Below are 22,802 nucleotides of genomic sequence, written 5' to 3'. Positions count from 1 at the left end.
AGTTCAAACTCAATTGAATCCCTGATCCCTGACTCTTAATCTCAGTTCATTTAATAACTGGTCTGATTTTCAATACCTTGGAGTAGACCCCTCCTTGCATAGACTCAATTATGAATATTTAATTTTGGCCAAAAAATTATGAATATCTAATAATTATAACAATTAATTAATATTGAATTTTAAAATTTTAAATTAAATGAAAAATTAAAAATCTCAATGATAATCATACATTTAATTTACTGCATCAACATATTACAGTTAGGAAATGAGCCAATTCAGCTCTTATGAAATGACATTATATTATTATTCAATTTTTAATTTCCATCTAAAAAAATCAATCAAGTATATATCTATAATCTTCCAAAACCAAAATGTTTGAATATCACTTTAAATGTTTAAAAATGCTTATAATATGAAACAAAAAAAAAAAATCCTTTCTTAACATACTTCTATGATTCTATTTATATGATAGGTAGAGAAAGTATTTGTTTTACTTGATTTATAGGGTATTTTAATAATTATTTTGTTAATATTTACTCTTTTATTTTTATTAAATGTTAGAATATTTTATTTTTAAAGTATATAGATTTAATAGAGGTAAAATTTGAAACATATTAAACTTTTAGATAGAATTAATGAAATTAAAATTTTCTGCTATTTTTGTTAAATATGCTATAAGTGATTTATAACATGCCTCTAAATTAAAAAAATATTTATAAAAATACTTATAAATTATCTATTAATAAGATTATTATATTGACAGTAAGATTTGATCTAATAACATTTTACGTGGTAGATTAAATATTTATTAATTGAATTAATTTCTGTCAGTTGATTTAAAGGTTTTTAATTAAATTTAAAAATTATCAATTTTTTTATGGAAAAAAGGGGCCAATCCCAAAAGCTAATTTATTCAATTACCAATTAGTATGGACATATTATAAGATAGACGTTTGATTAAATGTCATTGTATGGCTAATTGATAGCCAGTGGCATCGAATCCTACTAATTTAATGTTTTGGGCTCCACCTAACCAGTAACACCCTATGCCCTAGCTCCTCCCCTTGACTTTTCTATGTCCTTTAAGAAAAAATCTTCAGTACCGATCGATTCATCAATAAATAAAGTCTCTCACACACCTCACAAGTCACAACCGTCAAACCATCCAACTTTTCTTCTTTCATCTCCTCCTCTTCCTCCTCCTCCTCCTCCTCCTCCATCATCATCATCATTCCCATGGCTTTTTGTAAAAGCTCAAGAACAACAACAACAATAGATCTAGGGTTAGTACTGTGCCTTCTCGTTCTTGTTCTTCTGGCTGGTTTTGGAGGCTCGGATTTAGCACAAGACAGAGCAGAATGTACGGATAAACTTGTTTCTTTAACAAGTTGTCTTTCCTATGTTAATGGCGAAGCCAAAGCTCCAACCCTAGATTGTTGTAATGGCTTCAAAGACGTGGTTGAGAGGAGCAATAAGTGTATCTGTATTCTACTCAAAGATCGTGATGATCCCAACCTTGGCATCAAGATCAATGCTACTCTAGCTGTGAAGCTTCCTTCTATTTGTCATGCCCCAACTAACATCACCGATTGTATCAGTGAGTACTTAATTCTATTAATGTTATGAAAACCAGACTAAATCTAATTAACTTTGATTCGATCGGTTCAAAATATTTTAGAGAAAATTAATATTCTTAGATTATTCCATACAATTCTGTTTGTTCTATTTTTTTTATTTTTAAAAACAAAAATATCCTAAAAACTGTTTTCGTTTTTTTTATTTTTAAAATATATTAAATTTGATTACTAAAAATTACAGCCATATTGACTGATCATTATTATAAGCTACAACCATTAATATCAGTGACTATTACCCTGGATTGATTTTTTCAATTCTATAACTGCTTTTAAATTAACAAAATCAAACATATTTTTTTTATTTTGAAAATAATTTTAAAAATGTATTATAAAATAATTTCTAAAAAAATGGAAATACAATCAAACAGGTCCTAACCCTCTCAATATTTTAAGTTTATATGAACCGATTAAATTGGTTCATGAATCTTAAACTAGGGCTTTTACAAGTTGAAGGGAAGATATTTAATTTACAAGTTGAAGGGCAGATATGCTGTTGATTTCCTTCTTTTTCACTTGGCTGTGGGGGCCTTTAGGACTACTTGAGTGGGACAAAATATATCATTATTTGTATTCTTTTTTTCTGTTCTAACCTGCAAATCATAATTCGATCTGCTTAGATATTCATGTGTCTTTAGAATAACTTGATTATAAAGCTTTGATGATTAATTTTGTATCTTAGAAATAAAAAAAAAAATTGATGAGAGAGAATGTGGGGGGGGGTGATAAGTTACAGTACACGGACCTTTCGATAATTGTGTCTCTAGATAGCTCCAAAATTTCTTGACTTGTCAGGTCAAAAAAGAAAAATAATTTCTTAATTTATTATTTTTCATGGTTTGATTATTTGTTTTTGTAGGAATCGTACGTTTAAAGGTTGAATGTTGATGTGACATAAGTTGCCTATTTATATGATTTTGTTGCGTGGCGTTCTACCAATAAATATTTATTTAATTTTTAATAATAAATTATTTTAAATTAATAACAATTTATTTAAATTTTTTAACTTAAATTTTGATAATAATTAATTTTTGATTGATATAAATTTTTTTAAATAATTTTTAATTATTATTTTTTTATTAATATATTTTTATAAGTAGATTTGAAATTTATATAAAATAAATAAAATTGCATAAATTTTCTAAGTTTTATTGAAACCGCTTTTTTTATTTTTTAAAATTAAACATGTTTCTGAAAAATAGTAAACTATAATTGGTTGATTTTAAGTTTTGCTAAACTACTTAAACCCCCGTTTTATTTTCAAAACTGATACAAAAATTTCATAAAATAAAAATCTAACCATTTATATATACACACACACACACACACACACATATATATCCTCCAACTTTTCTGAAGTTAAACATAATTGAATTTCTTTTTAAATTTTTTCTATTTCTAATGGATATTGGTACATTTGAAATAAAATATAGAAAAAGCTTTTGTAATATCAACAAATTGCATTATATGTTTAACGCCCTCCTAGAAAAGGGTACTTGTCTATGTCTCAAATATATATACTTATATTTAATAGGAGGTTACCTGTGACACCTGTAGTACACAATAAAAAGAATACATGATCGGTTAATGTAACTTATTAATCTCTTTTAAAAGAGGTTTGTGTATATTTTAAAAATAAAAGTTACGAGAAGGAATCAATTTAGTGACAATTTTTTATGAATAGAATGAAATTGGAGATGGTCCTCTATATCATGAATGTGAACATTATTTATAGCTATTTATAAATTTTATAATTTATTATATCAATGATATTGAGTTTTGAATTTTCCAGATATTTTGCATTTGGCTCCTACTTCTAAGGAAGCTAAAGATTTTGAATATTTGGGAAAACTGGCTGCAAAAAATGGTTCCACCACCCCTGCACCTTCTACTGGTAATTAGTCTGACTTGAGTAAATTTATTATTAATTAAATATAATAATAACTAATGACTCTTATTTTATCAATCTTATAAATTAATATTTGAACATGCGATTGCGGTACATATTTGTTTGAAAGAAATCATATTTTGACAATATTTACAAAATTTTAGTTGAGTCCCTGTTATTAAAATTAAAATTTTGACAGTAATTTATTCTTTTTTTTAATATATAACTAACAAACTAATTTATCTTAATACTCCAAAATATATGTGCGTGTATATACATATGTATGTGTATGATTTATTCTGACAAAAGAGATATTAAGCTGATAAGATGTCTATAAAGGCATTAATGATATCAAACTATTTAAAATCACAGGACTTAAACGCAAACTTTTAAAATATAAGGGCAATATTAAAAATTGAGTAAACAACATCAACCAAAAGCATAACATTTTTCTAAAAAAATTATTCTTACATTCTGAAAAATTAAATTTAAGCTCGTACTTTTTTTTTTTTAAAATGTAGAATAACATCGCTTTGTCTAATTTTTGCGGCTAGCGGGCGCGCTCATTTTCTTCGAAAGTCAAGATCAATAAAATCACATCTAAACAATTTAATTTTGACCTTAAACTGTATAGATTTAAAAATGTTTGAGATTATAAATTTATTTTTATATAATATTTTATTTTAAATTTTTAAAAATGGTGTAATTTAATTTTTTTTCGTTAATAAAAATTAATTTTAATTATTAGTTGACCAAAAAAAATAAAAAAGGTAAAAAATTACAAAAATAATTCAAAAATTACAATAAAAGATTCAAAAAATTACACACAAGGATCAAGAAAATTATAGCAAATGACTAGAAAAATTTTCTTAGTCCTTTCTCATAATTTTGAAGGTCTTTTTTTTTTAAATTTTTTAATCAATTAACTGGTAAAGTTAACTTTTATTAATGTCAGGGATCAAATTATATTGTTTTTAAAAGTTGAAGAAAAGTATTACACAAAAAATGAGTATATAAATTTCTAGATGCTTTTAAATTTATAGTTTAGAGAGTTAATTCACTTATTTATCCTTTAATTTTTTTAAGAATAAGGAATTTACTTTATTATTTATTATCACCTCAACTAGTAAAATAATGCTTATTGATGCTATTTTTTTTTTGGGGGGGGGGGGGGCAAAAGGGGAATATGGATTCTCATGCCAAGATGGGTAAAAACAATACAACGTCAGACTAAAATCTGAAAAGGAAAAACGGTACAACAAAGAGAGGACAAGAACAAACCAAACCATAACCTACGTTATATAATATTTTAGGTTTGGGATATACTTCCTCTGTTGAAAGCTGAATCTTACTTTTTAATAAAGTACTTATTTATTTTTAAATTAACAATTTTTTTGTATTTATTTTTATTTAATATGGTATTTTAATTTTAAATAAATATAAAGTGATTATACATTAGAGGCATTTAAAAAAAAATATAATGATTACATTTTGAAACATTAAAAATATTTTATATTTTTTTAATATATGGGCTTTTCAAATAGGATGCCTTTTTTAGATAAAAGATATTAAGTAACAAATTAAAAATAATATAATTTAGTTTGATAATTTCACATATTATATATTTTTTATATTCTTATATAGTATAATTTAGATTTAAATTATCTGAAGTTAAGATCTATGAATTTCTGTGAAGATTTCCTATTTTAGTACTTTTATCATTTTATTAATTTTTATAAAATATAAAATATTTCCTCTCTTTCTTTAAAAAAATAAACTTCTTGAAAATTCACAATTTTTAATTTTAGAGGATTTCAATTCTTATAATTTTGCCCATCTCCCGATGCCAATTACTTTCTTTCTTTCAGGGAAAAATAACTCAAATTTGACCTTAGAACAATTATAATTTTAAGTTTAGATTGAACATGTTGACAATTATAATTATTTTGAACGGTCATAATTACAATCAAGTTTTCAAATACTGGATCTCATAAATAACAACCAAAATTCAAAACAAAAAGTTATGGAAGTATTTTAAAATTGTAATCTTTTTCAAGACTTGGTACTGAATGTCATCATAATATATTAATTTATAATCCTTAAAAAATTATAACTTTTAAAATCATTTGAGTTTATTAAATTTTAGTTATCTATATGCATTGTATTTAAAAATATTAATGAAAATTTGCAGCTAGTAATGCTAGTGCTGGGGGCACTGCTTCATGCTCCGATGATAGAAGGTGGCCGGTGGCAAAGGTTGCTTATTGGGTCTCACCAATGGTTTTCATAACTCACATGCTTATCTAAACCAAAACTTGGTTCTTTATAAAAGATATGTAAAAAGGAATGAAAAATAAATCCCTTTAAAATAGACAAATGTCAAAATAGTATCGCAAAATAAGATAATCACTTTGAAGCATCTTTAGGGACTTATTTATCATAATATTTTGGCAAAATTACATCTATGATCTTCTATAAAATAATAGAAAGCATGATTGTGAAAACTTAAATTAAAATTGTTAATATAGAAAATATAGTTGTTATTATAGTTGTTATTGCATGACTAAATTGAGGTTATGACGAACTATATTGTTAATATTTAAATTGAAGTCGTTAATTATTAAGTTGAAGTTGTTAATATAGGAACATATTTTGTTATTGCATAACTAAACTAATAACTACTTATATTAATAACTAACTTTCATATTAACAATTTCAGTTTAGGTATTAACAACTGTTGTTTTTATTTTGCTAATTAGAATTAGAAACTACAGGTCTAGAAGCTATTTAAACTCTAATTAAACTCGTACATTTTGACTCTAGAACAATTGTTTTTGGGGCAAGCTCTCCCTATCGTTAATTTGGTTTAAACGTTCGTTGCTTTATGCAATAGGACCTTAATGTGCAGATAGGTGGCATGGGTTTTTTCTTAACCCTTGGCTGACGTGCGTGGTTATCAATCAGACACGCTACTTTGATCCGAGTTCTACAGACTCCTCACCCCAGTTTTCATCGCTAACTTCCCTCTCCACGCTTTCATATTATTGGCGAGCATCTTATTCTACATGGCTATTGAAGTTAAAAGCTCGAAAGCATTTAAACTGTTGACAGAAAGATGAAGAACCGGTGAAGAAGATAGACATCACATGTGTTGTGATATTGAATACGAATAAATAAATACCATAAATTAAGAAGCTAAGTGAAGAAAATGGATTCGAGAGACTAGCACACATTGATGGAAGGAAGCGGTTAACAGGTTCATGGATGAGGAGACACGGGAGCAGCCAGTGACAAATAATGTTGAAGTGAGAGGAAGGGGTGATGAGAGAGAGAGAGATGGACAGTCAAAACAAATTACCTCTCCTCTAATGTTACGGTCAACGGTTTCTAAATTAAAGGGGGGAGCTTGCCTTGGGTATAATTGTTTAAAGATCAGAATATATAGAAAACAAATTTAGGGTTTAAATCGCTATTGGATTTATTGGTCCAAATTGCCATTTAATCCTCTATATATATATATATAATTTAATCCTAAATAGTATCTTACACATACTTGAGATTAGTCAACTATCAACTCTAAGGTTACTCAAAGTTTTCGCAGTAATACTTATAATTTCCTAACTTTGATAAATCAAAATATCACAAGGAAATTCACAATAATTTTATATACAACTAAGCAAGCATTACGTCAATTTTGTCGCAAGATCAGTACATAAAAGCAAAGAATTTGAAGCTCTTCACGTCACAAACAAGCTTCTAAGAAATTTTTTTCGCATGCCAAAATTGCAGAAGGGTTTGCAGCAGTAAGGGGTCGCCATGTGCAATAATGCAAACACGTAAATCAGGTCAATCAAGTCCAGAGGACCTAGTTGGCTCCAATCCCAAGTAAAATGGGGTCGAAAGTGCTACTCCACCCACATAGCCCAGCAGCCCTTGGAGTCGTTCCTTGGCCAAAATTTGGCCATACCCAAAGAAAGAAGCTCCTAGACCCTTCGATCAAAGAAGCATTCATCTGGCTGAGACAAGGGAAAATGGTAAGCAAGCACCTCCACACTCGAATGCGGGAAGAGAATCAAATAAAGAACCTTCAGGATTAGTGGGTTTAAAGGATAGAGCTTTGGCCCTAGTAAAAAAAAAGACAAACCGAAAACCCGGAGCTCAACCAACATGTAGAGCAGTCTCATGGCGTGCAGTAAGACAAACCAAAAGCAAAAAATACAGCCAGAGCAATGACAAAAAGAAGACTTACTCGAAGTGGTAGTGTTGCATAAGGGCAGCAGAAACCTACAGCAAAGAAATGTAACATATCCAAAAAATTATAAAATAAAAGAAGAAAGAAATTAATGGAGAGATTTAAAAACAAGGATTAAGTAGTAAAAAATAACTAATAGTTAGATTTTAAAAAAAGTTAGCTTAACCATAATATATATTTGTTGGGTAATCCACTTCGATAGATTAGGCCCAATATAAGCTCATAGGGCTATATGAAAATAAGGAGGAGTTTGGGTCAATAAGTGCAATATTCTCTTGGCCTTTACATGCAAGTATTCCCGTTTCAATTTGTAGTTTTGGTGGAAACGGTTTTGCGATTGCTCAAGCATGTTCGAAATGTGAAGTGAGTGCATGGAGGTTGAATGCTATGTGGGAAGCATTGGTCCATTTCCTCTAGTCTGACAACACAGACGACCTTCCCTCTCTCTGTGTTTTGTCTCTTCCCTTTCTTTCAGTGTATTTGCTGTGAGCCTGAATTAAGTTCGTACTCGTGATTATGTTCCTACATTTAGTATTCCATCTGGCACCACACTATAGGTATGTCTTCCTCTTCCAGAAATTTACACTGGTATCAAAGATGTGCTATTCCTGGGTTGCTTTTATTGTATTTGAGAAGAAATAGTGATTTGCTTGCTCCATATATACGTGCAAATCGTATGCTCTCGTTTTTTCTTTTACATTGAATATGTTGTCTTGGCTCTGTGCATTTTTATTCTTGTTTTGTGTCATATGAATATGTCATATCATTTTCTTAGTATCGTACATATGTTGTATGAGGCTATACATGTAATGCATAAACTATGTGTGAGAATAATAGTGCTGAAACTTCGAATCATAGCAAAACAAAAAATTTGGTGTTTGAAAATAAGTTTTTTTTTTTGAAAAATTGATGGAATAAACTTGTAGAGTTCAAAAAAAAATAAAAAGAAGAAACTGACACTACGAACACACAAAATAGAGGTTGAACGAAGGAGATACAACCTCTGAAAGTTTCAAGTCCTATGAACTTGACCTGTTAGAGGAATTAAGTCAAATAGACTAGGTGGGAAGTTGAAGACAATGCAAAATATCATTTCAACCCCCAACTTGAGAAAAAAATTATTTAAATATTGCTATTGGGCTGCCAAGCCCATATCTAATTTAAAAAAAAAAAGGAAGAAAGGATTTTGGGCTGCGAGCCTAATAGCCCAAAAATCTTAATTAAAAAAAAGGTCCATAGGGTTGGGTCCTTGAGTTGGGTATGGATAACTTGACTTAGTTAGAATTAATTTAAAAAATTTGAATTTAATTATTATTAAAAAATTTTAATTAATAAAAGGCACATGTGGTGAGTGGGGCCCAACATATGGAGGACCCCACCTGAAAGAGGACAATGAGTGGAGCATAATGGGCCAATGCATGTCATCAATAGACAACTGCAAGGTGGCATGTGGCTTGCATGTGGTTTACATGTGCCTTCTCGAGAGTCATTTTTGTTTGGTTTTTTCAATTTTTCCATAATTTTCTTGTCTGGTGACCTTTTCAGGGCATGTGTGGGTGTGTGGGACCTCTAATTGAGACGTGCTTCATCTAATAAAATCTATAAATTTGAGATTTTCATTTTGATATGCTATTTTCCTATATTTGATGCATAATTAGAATTTATTTTTGAGCTATTTAGTGTATTTTATAAGTTTAATAACTTTAAAAACAACTAATTTTTTAATTTTAGGAAATATGAAGCTAGAGGCTTCTTGCAACATTGATAACTCAAGAAATTATTATGTGAGTGTTGAATATCTGAATAAGTCAGATTATGAGCCTCTTAGTAAAGATTTCGGGATTAGGAGGAGTATGAACCTCAAAGCGAGGATTCTAATCTTGAAGTGGATCCTAATGATGATCTCCAAGATGTTTTAGAAGAATCCAAAGAGGTGCACATAATGTTGGAATCAAAATGTGAATCTGAGGGTACAAAGGGTCTTCCAAAAAAGATGAAGCTGTGGAACAACCCTTCACAACCTCAGTTATAAAAAAAATATAGCTAAGAGAAATGCTAAAATAATAAAAAGCTAAATCACATTTTCTTGATTGTAAGATAATATTCAAGCTTCATAACCAAAGAAAAAGAAGCCTTGGTTGTGGGAAAAATTTTCAAACAATTTAGGGAAAGACTTATGCAATATAGCAAAGAAAGCTATAGTTGAGAAATCTTCAATGGAATAAGCCATCAAGGGGATGAGAGTGCGAAGAAAATATAAAGACATAATTAGGTATTGTCTTTTTAGATAAGTGCCTTAAAAAACTTAATGTATCTTTGAATATTCTATTTTTCTAGACTTTGTGTTTTGTCATGTTTGAAGACTTTTTATTTGTTAAATATGAATCATGTTAATTTTCATAATGATTGATTTTTATTACTTTATATATGCTTTGTTTAAGTGAGAACTCTTCAATGACAACTCATTTAAGAGTAAATATAATGATTATGAAAATATTTATAAAATTCTTTATAGATGATAGTATCACTATCATAAGCAATGAGATGGGAGATACAAACATAGTGTGACCTTTCCCCATATTCGCTTGATACAGGAGAAGATTAACACAATCACCACATTAATCACACCAATCAAAAATCAAAAAATTTGTTTGAAAAGCTTTGGCCAAAGACTTGTTTTGCAAAACTATTGAAATCATAACACATTTGAGTAATACACAGTGGAAGCAATGCCACAAAATCAAGTTAGGAAAAATGGGCCATGTGCCACGGCATGAAGTACGTGTGTCATAGTAGGTAGCATAAAGCCACACGCCCAACTTTTTGTATTATGTGCTACGGCATGTGACATCATGCTCCGTGGCGTGCTAGTCTGAATTTTTTGCTGTCATTTGATAGCAAAAATGATAAACTTCCAATATACGCCATTTTCATATACAAGATCCGATCGGAATGATTCAAGTGCCCCCACGAATCTTATCTCATAAGCCATCTAATAAGATAGGTTTGGACTTGATCTAACAATTCAATTGAAATTTGGACACCTGGGTGCAAAAAGTTATTTTTTTAAAATTGTGCCCATCCAAGCGCTCAAATCAATCCTTTTCTCTTATTAGACCACATAAGGCCTTGAATTAAGTCTAAAAGGACCTATTACATTTTATTAACCACATTTCATCACATATATACACATATACTGAAGTTTGACCCCTCAATGGCCAATTTTCACATTTCTCAACTTTTCACAATTTGTTACAATTTAGCACAACTTGGCCTACTTAGCCCTTTTCTTATCACATATCCACACATATCATATTTACTACTCAATCTTAGCTCCAAATTACTCATTTCATTATAATTTCACACATGGGCTAAGATTCACCATAAATCTCTACATTTTCAACTAAAAACCCATTTCAAAACATTCAAAGCATTCAACAACCCTATGGCAACTCATATACAAAAAATTTATGCTAAATTAGTTTATTATACAAATTCAAAGCTTCCATATGACCATGGCACCATTGTGCCAGTTCAGACTCTTTACCCTTGCCCTAATCACTACTTTGCCCTGTAAAAATTTAACCACGAGGGGTGAGATAAAAATCTCAGTGACAGAATAATTTACTCCTATTGACTATCACATGCAACTATATGAAAGTAAAACACAATATATCATTTAACATAACACATATCATATCTTTCATTCAAATCTCATTAATATAGCATATATCACCACTTTCATTGCTTTTCATTACTTTTCTAACATAAGCATGATCTCTACCGTCCGAACCTCCAAATCACCCCAACTCAAAACTATAGGCTCGCCTTAGACTAATGCACAATCTCATTGGCCTTGAGCTCACTTTTAGTGGTAGAATCACTCGGCCAAAGGTGTTCTATGTAACATTATGAGTTTTAATTCCTCGATTAATTAAACCTAATTAGGGTAATTAAGTAAGTTGAAGTAGTGTGTGGCCAGGGAGTTCTAATAATTATATTTGATAGTATTTCAGCCCTAATTGTAGGTTCGGTATCGAGGCGGGCCACCCGGGTATTAAAAGGAGACGAAAAGAAAGAGTTGAAGTTGCTGTGCCACACGCTGAGGTGTGGAGATCGTCCACCATGGTGCACAGACATTTTTGAGTGAGGGAGGACCTCTCTGTGCCATGGCGCATAGACATAATTAGGTATGGCCATTTTCTACAGTTTATTAAACACAAAATGAAACAAAAATAGAAAGAAGAGAAAAGAAAGAATGAAGAGACACGCCAAAGCTCTGTTAAGGTTTACTTGTGGACAACTTTGGGAGTATTTTGAAGGCTACAAACACCCAAGGTAAGGAACACACTCATTAATCTCTCCATTTCTTTCACATTTATGAGTTTATGGTTAAGGTTTAAATGAGAATGGTAATTTTGATCTATATAAGTTATGGGTCTAAATCTATTGACTCAAATGGAGTTAATGGAAGTAGATTAGAGTATCTAAACCTAGGTAAAATGAGTTTTGGTAAACTGGATTGTTGGACACCTTTAATATCCAAAAATCCCATTTATTGTAGGTAGTTGAAAGTTTGTGATGCCATTAATGCTATTGGAGGCTAAAGATAATTATTAAACCCAATGGATGGGTTCCAACTCTTGTAGAGTGAATGTTGAGCAATTTAGAAGTGGAGATTGAGGGTTTAAATGTTGAGTTGGTTATGTTGATGGAATTCAACTTGGTTGATTGTAGCTTTGGCTATTGGTCATCTATTGGATTAAAAATTCAAGATTGGAAGCTAGTTGATTGAGGGGTAAACCTTTGACCTCTCAATGGTTTAAGGTAATCGGAAAAGCTCTACTTTGTGTAGTTATATGTTAATTGATTATTGAATGTGAATTGTGAATGTTACATGCATGGAATTGATTTTTATGTAAAACTATATTAGTTTCAATAAGTGTATGAAAATTTAATTGAATAATGCTATGTTTGCTTGAAATGCAAAATGCAAAGTCAAGAGGATTTTTAACTATGAACATGCTTATGTTTTTGAAAAATGAATGTGATGATGAGTAGAGATATTTGTGTGTTAATGAAAAGTGAATTTTTGAGAAGTGGATTTTGAAATCAATGAGAACAATGTTGAGAAGATGATGAGAATACACACTTAGATAGCACATGGTCGTGAGCCCAATGTGGTTGTTGTAATAATGAGTATATGGAAGCAAAAAAGTGAAAATAAGTAAGTAATTGATTATGGCATGATCAATGGCAGGAGTTCACCTAGAGATTAAGAGTAAAAAAAATTCATATGGTATTTAGGCTGCCCCCCAGTGCACGGGGGCCATAGCCTTATCCTACTATTTGTTAAGGGATTATCCCATAGTTTGTCGAGGGACTGAAACCTAGTTATCTCTATCAGTTCAATAAGGAGAATAACCTAGGGTATGAGACACCCCAGGGATTTGAGAATGGGAGAAGCTGTGGTTCGAGAGTGAGTCTTGTGATCTTTGGCCGGGTCACACACCTTACAATTAGTGAGTTTGGGTAGTCCAGTCACACGGATAGAGCCCTAATCAGTGTTATATTCCATAATTTTAGTCTGAAAAAATAAGGAGGATGTAAGGTTGGTTGATCATTGCCTAAGTAAATGTATGACGTGTCACACATGTTAAGTATTGGCAAGTCGCATGAGTATGGGTCATGTCACATATATGAGAATATGGTGACAATGCACCTAGCTATAAGAGTTAAAGATGTTATTTAATGATAATCCACAAGTTATGTTATATGCCAGCATGTTTTACATACTTGATTTCCTTGTACATGTATTTGATTTATAATTGATATATAACTGTATAGGGTAGGTTTATCTTTGGTTACTGAGTGGCTAGACTCACTCTTTTCATCTAACATTTTATAGGCTCTAGCTCTGGTGTTGAGAGGGAGAAGGCTAAAGAGACGGGAAATTAGCATATTCCTACTGTATGCTTTTAGAGTAGATTTAATTGTGTAATAGTATATGAATTGCCCATTTTAGGATGCATGCCATCACACTTGTACTATTTTGTTATTGGAAATGTTAGATTTGTATTTTAGGCTTTTAGTCTTTATGTATGTTGATATATATATATATATATATATGTTTATAGGGTCAAAATACTAGTGCAAGTGTAAAAATAATAATTTGAATATGTTTTGAATGATTTAGGCACGATGCAATGACAATTTACCTCCCCCTTCATTTTTAGTAATATGGGGTTGATGAGTGAATTTTTGTTATAATTATGTTTCAGTACTTGTGTCATATTGTACTGGTAGTCCTAGGCCTATTGGACATGGTTCAGGTGTTCAAAAAAGCGTTTGGCACTTGTTGAGGGTTTTGAACACCCATTTTGTGTAACAGTGTTTGAAAAGTGGTTAAAACATGTTTGGGTGTCCAACTTCCTAGTGTGACTTGTTTTAGAAGTGAAACCCATGCCATTAGCTAGTTCTTGTAAATAACTTTTCATAGACACCTAGATCAAGTCATTCGGATGTCGGATGGAGAATCGAGGCGAGTTGGAAGTTCCTCAATTCTGCTGTCAAATGATAGCAAAATTAGCAAAAATTTTATGTAACACACCATGGTGCATGGCCCCTGAGCTGTGGCACGCAGCACAGAGAGCAACACACCACGGCACAGCATGCATGAGCTGTAGCGTATTACCCCGTATCACAGCACATGTTTTGTTTTTCAACTGTTTTCGACTTCTTTCACTCCTCTAAGATATCCCATGCTTCTGTAACTTATTTTTACTTGGATATGAAAGATTTTGATTGATATAAACTCATTTATTGAGACAACTTAGGATAACTTGTTTTTAAATTAAACCTTGGTAATCATCCTTTCGAGTTAAGTCTCGGATTACCAGGAGTTATATTGGTTAATTATGATTAGTGGAGTGAGAATGTTTCTTTTTATCTCACTTCTGGAGTATAGTTTCCCCCAATACACACAATGGGTGTCGTTGACTTTAACACCACATCACACAGACACTAAGGAGTCTAAAATCTCTAACAGTGCACCTCAATAGGCACTAAAGAGATCATCTCTAATACCACACCTTAAAAGGCACTAAGGAGGTATAATTCTCTAACATTACACCTCATCGAGCACTAAAGAGAATATGCTATATGGTCTTATCACCACCTCTCCACTCAGGTAAACTTCCACCCCTATGATCAAGCTTTCCAAACCATTAATAAGTTCCCAATTCACTACTTTTCATGTTTTCTCATACATACCAAATATGTATTTATATATTTACATACCATATGAAATCACATATTTCAATACTTTTATTCGATCAAAAGTTATTTCATGTAACCTTTACAAAATGCCATAAATCACACTTAGTTGAAAACCATTTCATGCACTACATAGCATTCTCACACACAGTTATAACAAATAGTCAAATAAATAAAGTTATTCGGTTACCTCAACCCTTCTATCACTAGAAAGGTTACCAATGAATTTCAACTACCACTATAGCTCATCACAAGCTTCCTTTCTCAACTTACATGCTCGATATGCAAATCTAAGCACAATTGGTATAATTTAGTCAATTGGTCTAATTTGACCAAAAGTATATATTTACTACTTATGGCTATATCTAGCTGTATATTCTTTTTCATTTATCCAATTTAGGTTTATTACTACTCGATTACTACTTTACATCACTTCAACTAGTCTCATTACACTTAAATATGATTTTCACCCTTTTTTCTCTCTAACTTAGGGTTAAATTGAGCCTACAGGTTTAAATCTCTATCGTTTAGCTCTAAATCAATCACAAAGCTCTAATTTAACTCCCAAGAACCTTTTTATTACTATTGGGTAAGAATCAAACCCTTAAAATATCACCAATTTAATTTCTCTATAACTCATATTTAGAGAAATTTGGGTAGAATGGAAGGTAAGAGTTATACATAGCTTACCTGCTAAGTTATTAATTAAAAACACCTTTCACAGCTCTAAAATCTCTTGCCCTAGCACAACCTTCACTTTTCTCTTCTTCCTTTCGTGTGTTACCAATTTCTCCCTTCTAAAATTTCTAAAATTTCATGACTTAAAAAGTTACTTTTTGGTCCATGTGCCATGGTGCATTTAGCACTAGTCGTGGCACGTGGCACAGTGAGAATAATTCTCACCATACATACTTTGACCTAAAATGTGATCTTTCCACCCGTACCTGTTCATTTAATATCCCATTGAGTCAAATCATCACATAATCATCTCAATCTCTAATCCCATACTAATTATGACTTTACCCTTGATTAACAGATAATCATGGGATTAAGAAATCCAGATGTTACACGTAGCCTCCAAATTATTGACCTAATAGTGTTGTTATCTTTCTAGTAAAAAATAATACAAATATTGTAACATCCTAAATTTTTAATTCTAGAACTAATTGCCAATTAGTAAATTAGTAAGTGATTAAGATTTTGGGATGGTAGATTGGTGTTTTAACTTGTTGGAATGTTAGATGAATAGAATTAAGTGGAAGAGTGGTGTTGTAGAGTATAGCATGTGAGTACGGTAAGATATTATTTACTATGCCACATAACATGCCACACGTAACATGTGCCATGACGTATGACACAAAAAATTTATTAATATGTGCAAGGTAAACTGGTAGGTTAGAGAGGGAGAAGAAAGAAAAGAGCATGAGGAGAGGAGGAGAAGAGCTCTCTCTACTAGGGCATCAAGTTTTGGAGCCATGGGAGATACTTTCAAGCATTTGCTTATCGAATAAGTTTTGTACCACCTTAAGCTTTAATTCTACCCTAATCTCTTAATTTAGGTTATGGAGAAATTGAATTAGGAAGCTTTAAGGAATCTATTTCTTACCCTTTGATAATAAAAAGATTCTTGAGAATTGAACTAAGGTTTTGCGACTTGTCAAGGAGTTAATAACTAAGCTTTTAAGCAATAGGCTTAAATTAGCCCTAAATTAATGAGTAGAAATGGGTGAAAATTGGTATAAAATGCGTGGGAGCTTATAAAAGTGTTAAAAGACATTAAAAGGGATGGTTGAGACCTAGGATAGTTGTTTGCACGATAATGAATGATTAATTATGATTATTGGTGATGATTAATACTTGTGATCAATTTGATAATTGACTAATAGTGCTAGCTTGTGTAGATTGTCATACTACGAGAGTGCTTTGAGGTACAAAAAGTTGTGGTGACAATAAGCAATTAAAGAATACCATAGGTAACCTTTTTATTGATAAAAGGGTTAAGGTAACTAAATAATTCACTGTATTTGATTAATTAGATTAACTGTTTATAAGTATTGTTATTATTACATATATGTGTTTGAAGTTGTGGCACGATTATGGAATGAGTGTATTATGTATGAAAATGATTTTAAAGAAATGAATTTATAAACATATATGTATATATGTGTATATATAGGTTGGATACAAACATGTGGTTTATATGTGAGAATTATGAGCAAGATTAGGTTAAGAGATATGAGTTCACCTATAGAGAGAAGTAGTGAAAGATCATATGACATATATTCTTCTAAGTACTCGACAAGGAGCAGTGTTGGAGAATTTGTCTCTTCAATGCCTAATAAGGTACGATGTTGGAGATTTTCTCCTAAGCACCTATATGGGTATAGTGTTAGAAATTTGTGCTCTTGAGCATTGGTATGATGCAGTGTTAGAGTAACAATGCCCCAATCGTGTGTGATAGGGGGACATAGTTTGAGAGCAGGTTGGAACACCTTTGGCTGGATGGTTGTACCATTAAAATGTGCACGAGTCAATGAGTGTATGATTAACCTAGTGGAGCCTATAGTTTTATTCGAGGTGATATGGAGGATCGAATAGTAGATAGTCATGCTAGTAGAAATGATTTAATGTAAAAATGGTTTTACAAAAATGAATATGAGCTTATTCGGGTGTGTATAAATGTATTTATGTATATCAGCTTTACTTGTTTATATTTAAGCATATTAATTGATAGTCATGAGTCATTCTGTTATTGAGATGCTTATCTCATCCTGTAGTTACATTTTTACAAGCCTTGATTATGAGTAAGGAAAAAAGAAAGATTTGGGACAAGCATAATAGCAATTATAGTCGTATCATCAAATTTTTGTGTAATGAACTTTTACTATAAATGTTTAATGTTATAAATTGCTATAGTATGCATTAGCATGTGATAATATAGTTGTGTGGTGAATATGTCTATCTTAGTCTATATGTGTAATTATGTGTAAGACAATGATGAATATGTGGAGAATTGGCCAGGTTTGTACCTACATATGAAGTTGTGAAATGTAGGCCCTGTTGTGTGAAAAAGGGCAAGGCCAAACTCTATTGCTCTTGAATGATGGAAATGAGCTTCAATCCTTGTGAAAATGGAAGGGATGGAACGAAAATGAAGAGAGGAGAAGAATGGTATGAGTTTTGTGGAGGTTTAGTGACTGAAAATGGAGGTTAGGGTGCTAGAAAATGAAGACCAAAAGAGAGAAAATGAAGAACAGAATGAACAAGAGAGAGAAAATGTGGAAGATGAATGAGATGAGTGTTGGATGAGTCTTGAGCTTCAAATTAGCTAAGTTTTTTTGTTTCCTATCCTCTTCTCTTTTTACTAGATGGTTAAATTCCTTAATCTAGGGTTTAATCATCTTAGCTTGTAAATTCTAATTTGAATTTGATGTTGATGTAAAGAGAGAGGATTGTTTCATTTAATTTCTTCCTTAGACAGCCATGACTGAATTTTGCCATTGTTTGTTTGGCACATAATCTTGTGTTTTTCAATTAGTGAATTACTTGTGTTAATATTGCATAATCTTATGGTGTTATTGCTTGTGTTGTTGAGTAGCTTGACATAATCTTGTGGTTAGTCACATTGTTGTTTTGACCGTGGCTGTTGAGAGGAGATTTTAAGTAAATCACTTGACTAATTTCTTCATCAATTGGTTAATTGAAATAGGGACTTTAATCTAAGACCTAGGGAAGTTAGCTAATTAGGTTAATTGGCTTAGGATAATTTTCTTAAGTCATGACAACTTTAGTCAAGAGGAAAGGAAAGCTTAACTTAGCCTAACCATGAGAAGATAATGAGTCTCAAATTAACTAATCTTTAGGGTTTCATTATTGTGAAAAGGAAATTTCATTTCACTCACTTTCACTAGTATTTTAATTACTTGCACATTAGGTAATTAGTTTAGATAACTAGCTAGGTAACTAAATTCCTACAAACTTTGGTCGATTTATTCTATTAGATAACTTTCAATTAGACTTAAGAACATTCCTTGGGAGATGACCTAGGGTTGGCCCTATATTGCATTAGGGTTACCTTTAGTTTAATTTTGAGGATAAGCGACTAATTCCCTATCAAAAAATTAAACTAAAGGTAACCCTAATGCAATATAGGGCCAACCCTAAGTCATCTCCCAAGGAATGGTCTTAAGTCTAATTGAAAGTTATCTAGTGGAATAAATCACCTAAAGTTGTAGGAATTTAGTTATCTAGTTATCTAATTTTTGATAGGGAATTAGTCGCTTATCCTCAAAATTAAACTAAAGGTAACCCTAATACAATATAGGGCCAACCCTAGGTCATCTCTCAAGGAATGGTCTTAAGTCTAATTGAAAGTTATCTAGTGAAATAAATCACCCAAAGTTGTAGGAATTTAGTTATCCAGTTATCTAAACTAATTACCTAATGATTAAAATGCTAAATAAAGTAAGTTAAATGCACTTCCCTTTTCACAAGAGTGGAACCCTAGAGATTAGTTGATTTCGGACTCATTATCTTCTCATGATTAGGCTAAGTTTAGCTTCTTTTTCCTATTGACTAAAGCTGTCATGACTTAAGAAAATTATCCTAAGCTAATTAACCTAATTAGTTAACCTCCCTAGGTCTTAGATTAAAGTCTCTAGTTCAATAACCAATTAGTGAAGAAATTAGCCAAGTGATTTACTCAAAATCCTCCCTCAATATCCATGGTCAAACACATAAATTGAGCAACCACAAGATTATGTCAAGCTACTCAACAACACAAGCATTAACACCATAAGATTATGCAATATTAACACAAGTAATCCACTAATTAAAAAACACAAGATTTTGTGCCAAACAAAGAGTGGCAAAATTCAGTCATGGCTGTCCAAGGAAGAAATTAAATGAAACAATCCTCTCTCTTTACATCAACATTAAATTCAAATTAGAATTTACAAGCTAAGATGATTAAACTCTAGATTAAGGAATCTAACCATCTAGTAAAAAGAGAAGAGGATAGGAAACAAAAGAACTTAGCCAATTTGAAGCTCAAGACTCATCCTCCATCTTCATCTCTCTAGGATTCCACCAAAAAAATTAGCCAACCTTCATTATATTCAAGAACCCTAGTGATTGCTTATGAAGGCCAAACTCTATAGCTCTTGGATGATAGAAATGAGCTTCAATCCTTGTGAAAATGGAAGGGATGGAATGAAAATGAAGAGAGGAGAAGAATAGTATAAGTTTTGTGGAGGTTTAGTGGCTGAAAATGGAGGTTAGGGTGCTGGAAAATGAAGAACAAAAAAGAAAAAATGAAGAACGCTATGAACAAGAGAGAGAAAATGTGGAAGATGAATGAAATGAGTGTTGGATCCCAATTGGGGCTGAATGGACATGCTCCTAAGTTTTTCCCATCAGCTGGAGCTTAATTAAAAAAAAGGAAAAGAAATTAAAATGGAAATGGGAGCCTTGTCACACTTGTAAGGTGGTAATCTCCTATTGATTGGTAGATGACTCCAATGTGTGTGTAATTTCCCATGTGCCATCCACATCATTTAAGCTGATTTAATCCCTCAAAATAATCATAAATTCACGTGCAAACCATCATCCATTGACCTCAAGGAGTGTTGACCTCAATTGCCTAATTGATGCACAACTCACATGCCACCTATGTCACATAAATCACATAATTCAATTAAATAGCATGTGATATAATAAAATATAATTAATGTCTAGAATTAATTTCATAATTAGAAGGGAGAATTTATTAAATTAACTAAGTTTAGGCTGCATAAAATTATATAAAAATTTTCACACAAAGGCAAACCAAAAACTAGGTCAAACTAAGACACTTAAGAAAGTTTTAACTTTTTATTTAATTACTCTCAAAATAAAATGAATTTTAAAAATATAATTTCGCCACTCATCAACTTGACATAAAATAAAATTTTTTAATTTTTCTTGTACATTTTCTCAAAAGTTTAATTTTTGGACCAAAATGCCCCTAGTGCACTGAACCTAAAAACTTAGGCAAAATTTCAAATATAATGCAATGTGTGTACTTGAAGGTGATAAATCATTAATAAAAGGGTCCTAATTGATAAATAAAAGTGGGTAACAAATGTGTTCTATCAATTCCCCCACACTTATCTTTTACACTCCATGCAAAATCAAGTGAAAAAGGTCAAAAAAAAAAAAACTATAAGACAAAGAAACAAGACAAAAATAATGTTCAAAGTTACTAAAATACTAGCTCATGAACTTCTACAAATTATCAATCAATGTTGCAATAAGTAGGAAAGAATTATGCACATCACAAAGAAACCCTTACTAAGAATCAATGTCAAAGAGTAAGCCTCTCTAGGTTAAGTGTTTACTCTCATCACTCAAATTGTATAAGGTATTAAATTTCACTCAAAATTTCTTAGGATAAACCCTACCATAAATTTGTAACCCTTCTACATCTCCATCACTAAATAACACTTACAATCAAGAATCAAGTGAACTTTATTAGGTTGTAATATGGGTAATGAAGGGATGTCTAAGAAGTGCATGTATGAAAAAAAAAAGTTAGCATCAAGATAATTCTAAAGTCAAGATATATCCCCTTAATATGTAAAGCATAACCTAATTCAATTGAGTGGCCACCTTAACATAATGAAGATGGAAAGCAATGACAAGAAATAATAAAACAAATGGAATGGATGATCTAGGCAACTTTTTATTCTTTTCTTTCTTTTCTTTTTCTCCTTCTTTTCTTCTTCTTTTTGTTTCTTTTTCTAGCAACTTTATTTCTTTTATTTTTGACTATATATTTTTTTCAAATCTATCTTTTTTTTTTCTTTTGGTTGCCCCTAACTCTTTGAAAACAATAGAAAATAATGGATATAATGGTGTAACAACAAAGGATAAAGAGTAATGGATAGAAAAATGATAATAGGCATCCATTCACTTGATCTAAAATATGCAATGAATATTAAAAAGATATATAAAAGTGTAACATGCATTCCTTGGGGAAAATAGGGTGAATATTTATTTTTAAGAATCAAACCAAAAACTTAAAGTGGCTAACAAAGGATCATCATTAATAACGGGTTGGCTATTTGGCTCTTGTCTATTTTTTATGAATGCCATCTTTCATCTCCTATCAAACAAGTGCAAGACATGTGGTCTCAATTAAGAAGTGAAACAAATTCTAGAGGGTACATCACTAAGGAATTAATCACACATGAGTGTTTAGCCTCTTCCATGAAAGGATAATGTGCCGCTCTAATCCATTAATTCAAGGTAAAAGAATGTTCACTTCACACCTATTCAATCCTAAAAATTACCACATCTCAAGCATCAAAATATACATTAAAGAGCTAGGTAATTAAGTAACATCAAACAAAACAAAACAAAGCAATTTTTTTTAATTTTTTAAATTTTTTTCAAAAACACTAAACAAAATATTTATTTCTCTCCCCCATACTTAAATCATGCATTATCCTCAATGTATGTATAGATTAGTGATAAAGCAAGGTGAGATCAATAATGAATGTATAATAAAAGTGTGGTGCAAAATTTTTTTTTTCAAACTAAAACAAATAAAAAAAACAAGCAAACTAAAAATAATGAAATTCTACCTTTTCCTAATAGATTCATCTTCCCCACATTTTCAATTTACTCAATCAACAAATCAAAGCATAAAGCAAAGTAAAGTAAAGAGCAAGGGTGAAGAAGATACAAGCTAGTTTAAATCTCCACAAGCTCT

General features: G+C 31.2%; 1 protein-coding gene and 1 long non-coding RNA gene across 6 annotated transcripts; both read left to right on the top strand.

Moving 5' to 3' along the window:
- Window positions 1-1,191: 1,191 nt before the first annotated feature.
- Window positions 1,192-7,981, top strand: LOC129319500 (non-specific lipid transfer protein GPI-anchored 6-like). 5 transcript variants are annotated; one of them, XM_054964601.1, is made up of 4 exons: window positions 1,192-1,597; window positions 3,427-3,528; window positions 5,714-5,778; window positions 7,312-7,981. In XM_054964601.1, exons 1-4 carry the CDS (start codon window positions 1,237-1,239, stop codon window positions 7,327-7,329), a joined length of 546 nt encoding a protein of 181 aa, XP_054820576.1. In that variant the 5' UTR covers window positions 1,192-1,236; the 3' UTR covers window positions 7,330-7,981. The 5 variants fall into 5 exon arrangements, with proteins under 5 accessions (XP_054820576.1, XP_054820575.1, XP_054820574.1 ...); XM_054964600.1 differs by lacking the exon at window positions 7,312-7,981 and adding an exon at window positions 6,431-6,605; XM_054964599.1 differs by lacking the exon at window positions 7,312-7,981 and adding an exon at window positions 6,416-6,605.
- A 3,025-nt stretch (window positions 7,982-11,006) lies between these two features.
- Window positions 11,007-13,857, top strand: LOC129319501 (uncharacterized). The gene is made up of 3 exons (XR_008595509.1): window positions 11,007-12,112; window positions 12,512-12,601; window positions 13,683-13,857. It is a non-coding gene; the product is annotated as an uncharacterized LOC129319501 (long non-coding RNA).
- Window positions 13,858-22,802: the final 8,945 nt, after the last annotated feature.

Source organism: Prosopis cineraria, unplaced genomic scaffold (genome assembly GCF_029017545.1).
Source record: "Prosopis cineraria cultivar Desert tree isolate PC_DT_omini unplaced genomic scaffold, ASM2901754v1 PC9, whole genome shotgun sequence".
In the NCBI taxonomy this organism is placed as follows: Eukaryota; Viridiplantae; Streptophyta; class Magnoliopsida; order Fabales; family Fabaceae; genus Prosopis; species Prosopis cineraria.
The sequence above is the reverse complement of the archived record's forward strand: the minus strand, read 5'-3'. Positions and strand labels throughout refer to the sequence as shown.

Bases quoted from the DNA above. Each gene is read 5' to 3' on its own strand.
- LOC129319500 (XM_054964598.1), top strand. From the start codon at position 1,237: ATGGCTTTTTGTAAAAGCTCAAGAACAACAACAACAATAGATCTAGGG. The intron at 1,598-3,426 runs GTGAGTACTTAA...TGAATTTTCCAG, and splicing joins TAACATCACCGATTGTATCA to ATATTTTGCATTTGGCTCCT. The intron at 3,529-6,430 runs GTAATTAGTCTG...CTTAATGTGCAG, and splicing joins CACCCCTGCACCTTCTACTG to ATAGGTGGCATGGGTTTTTT.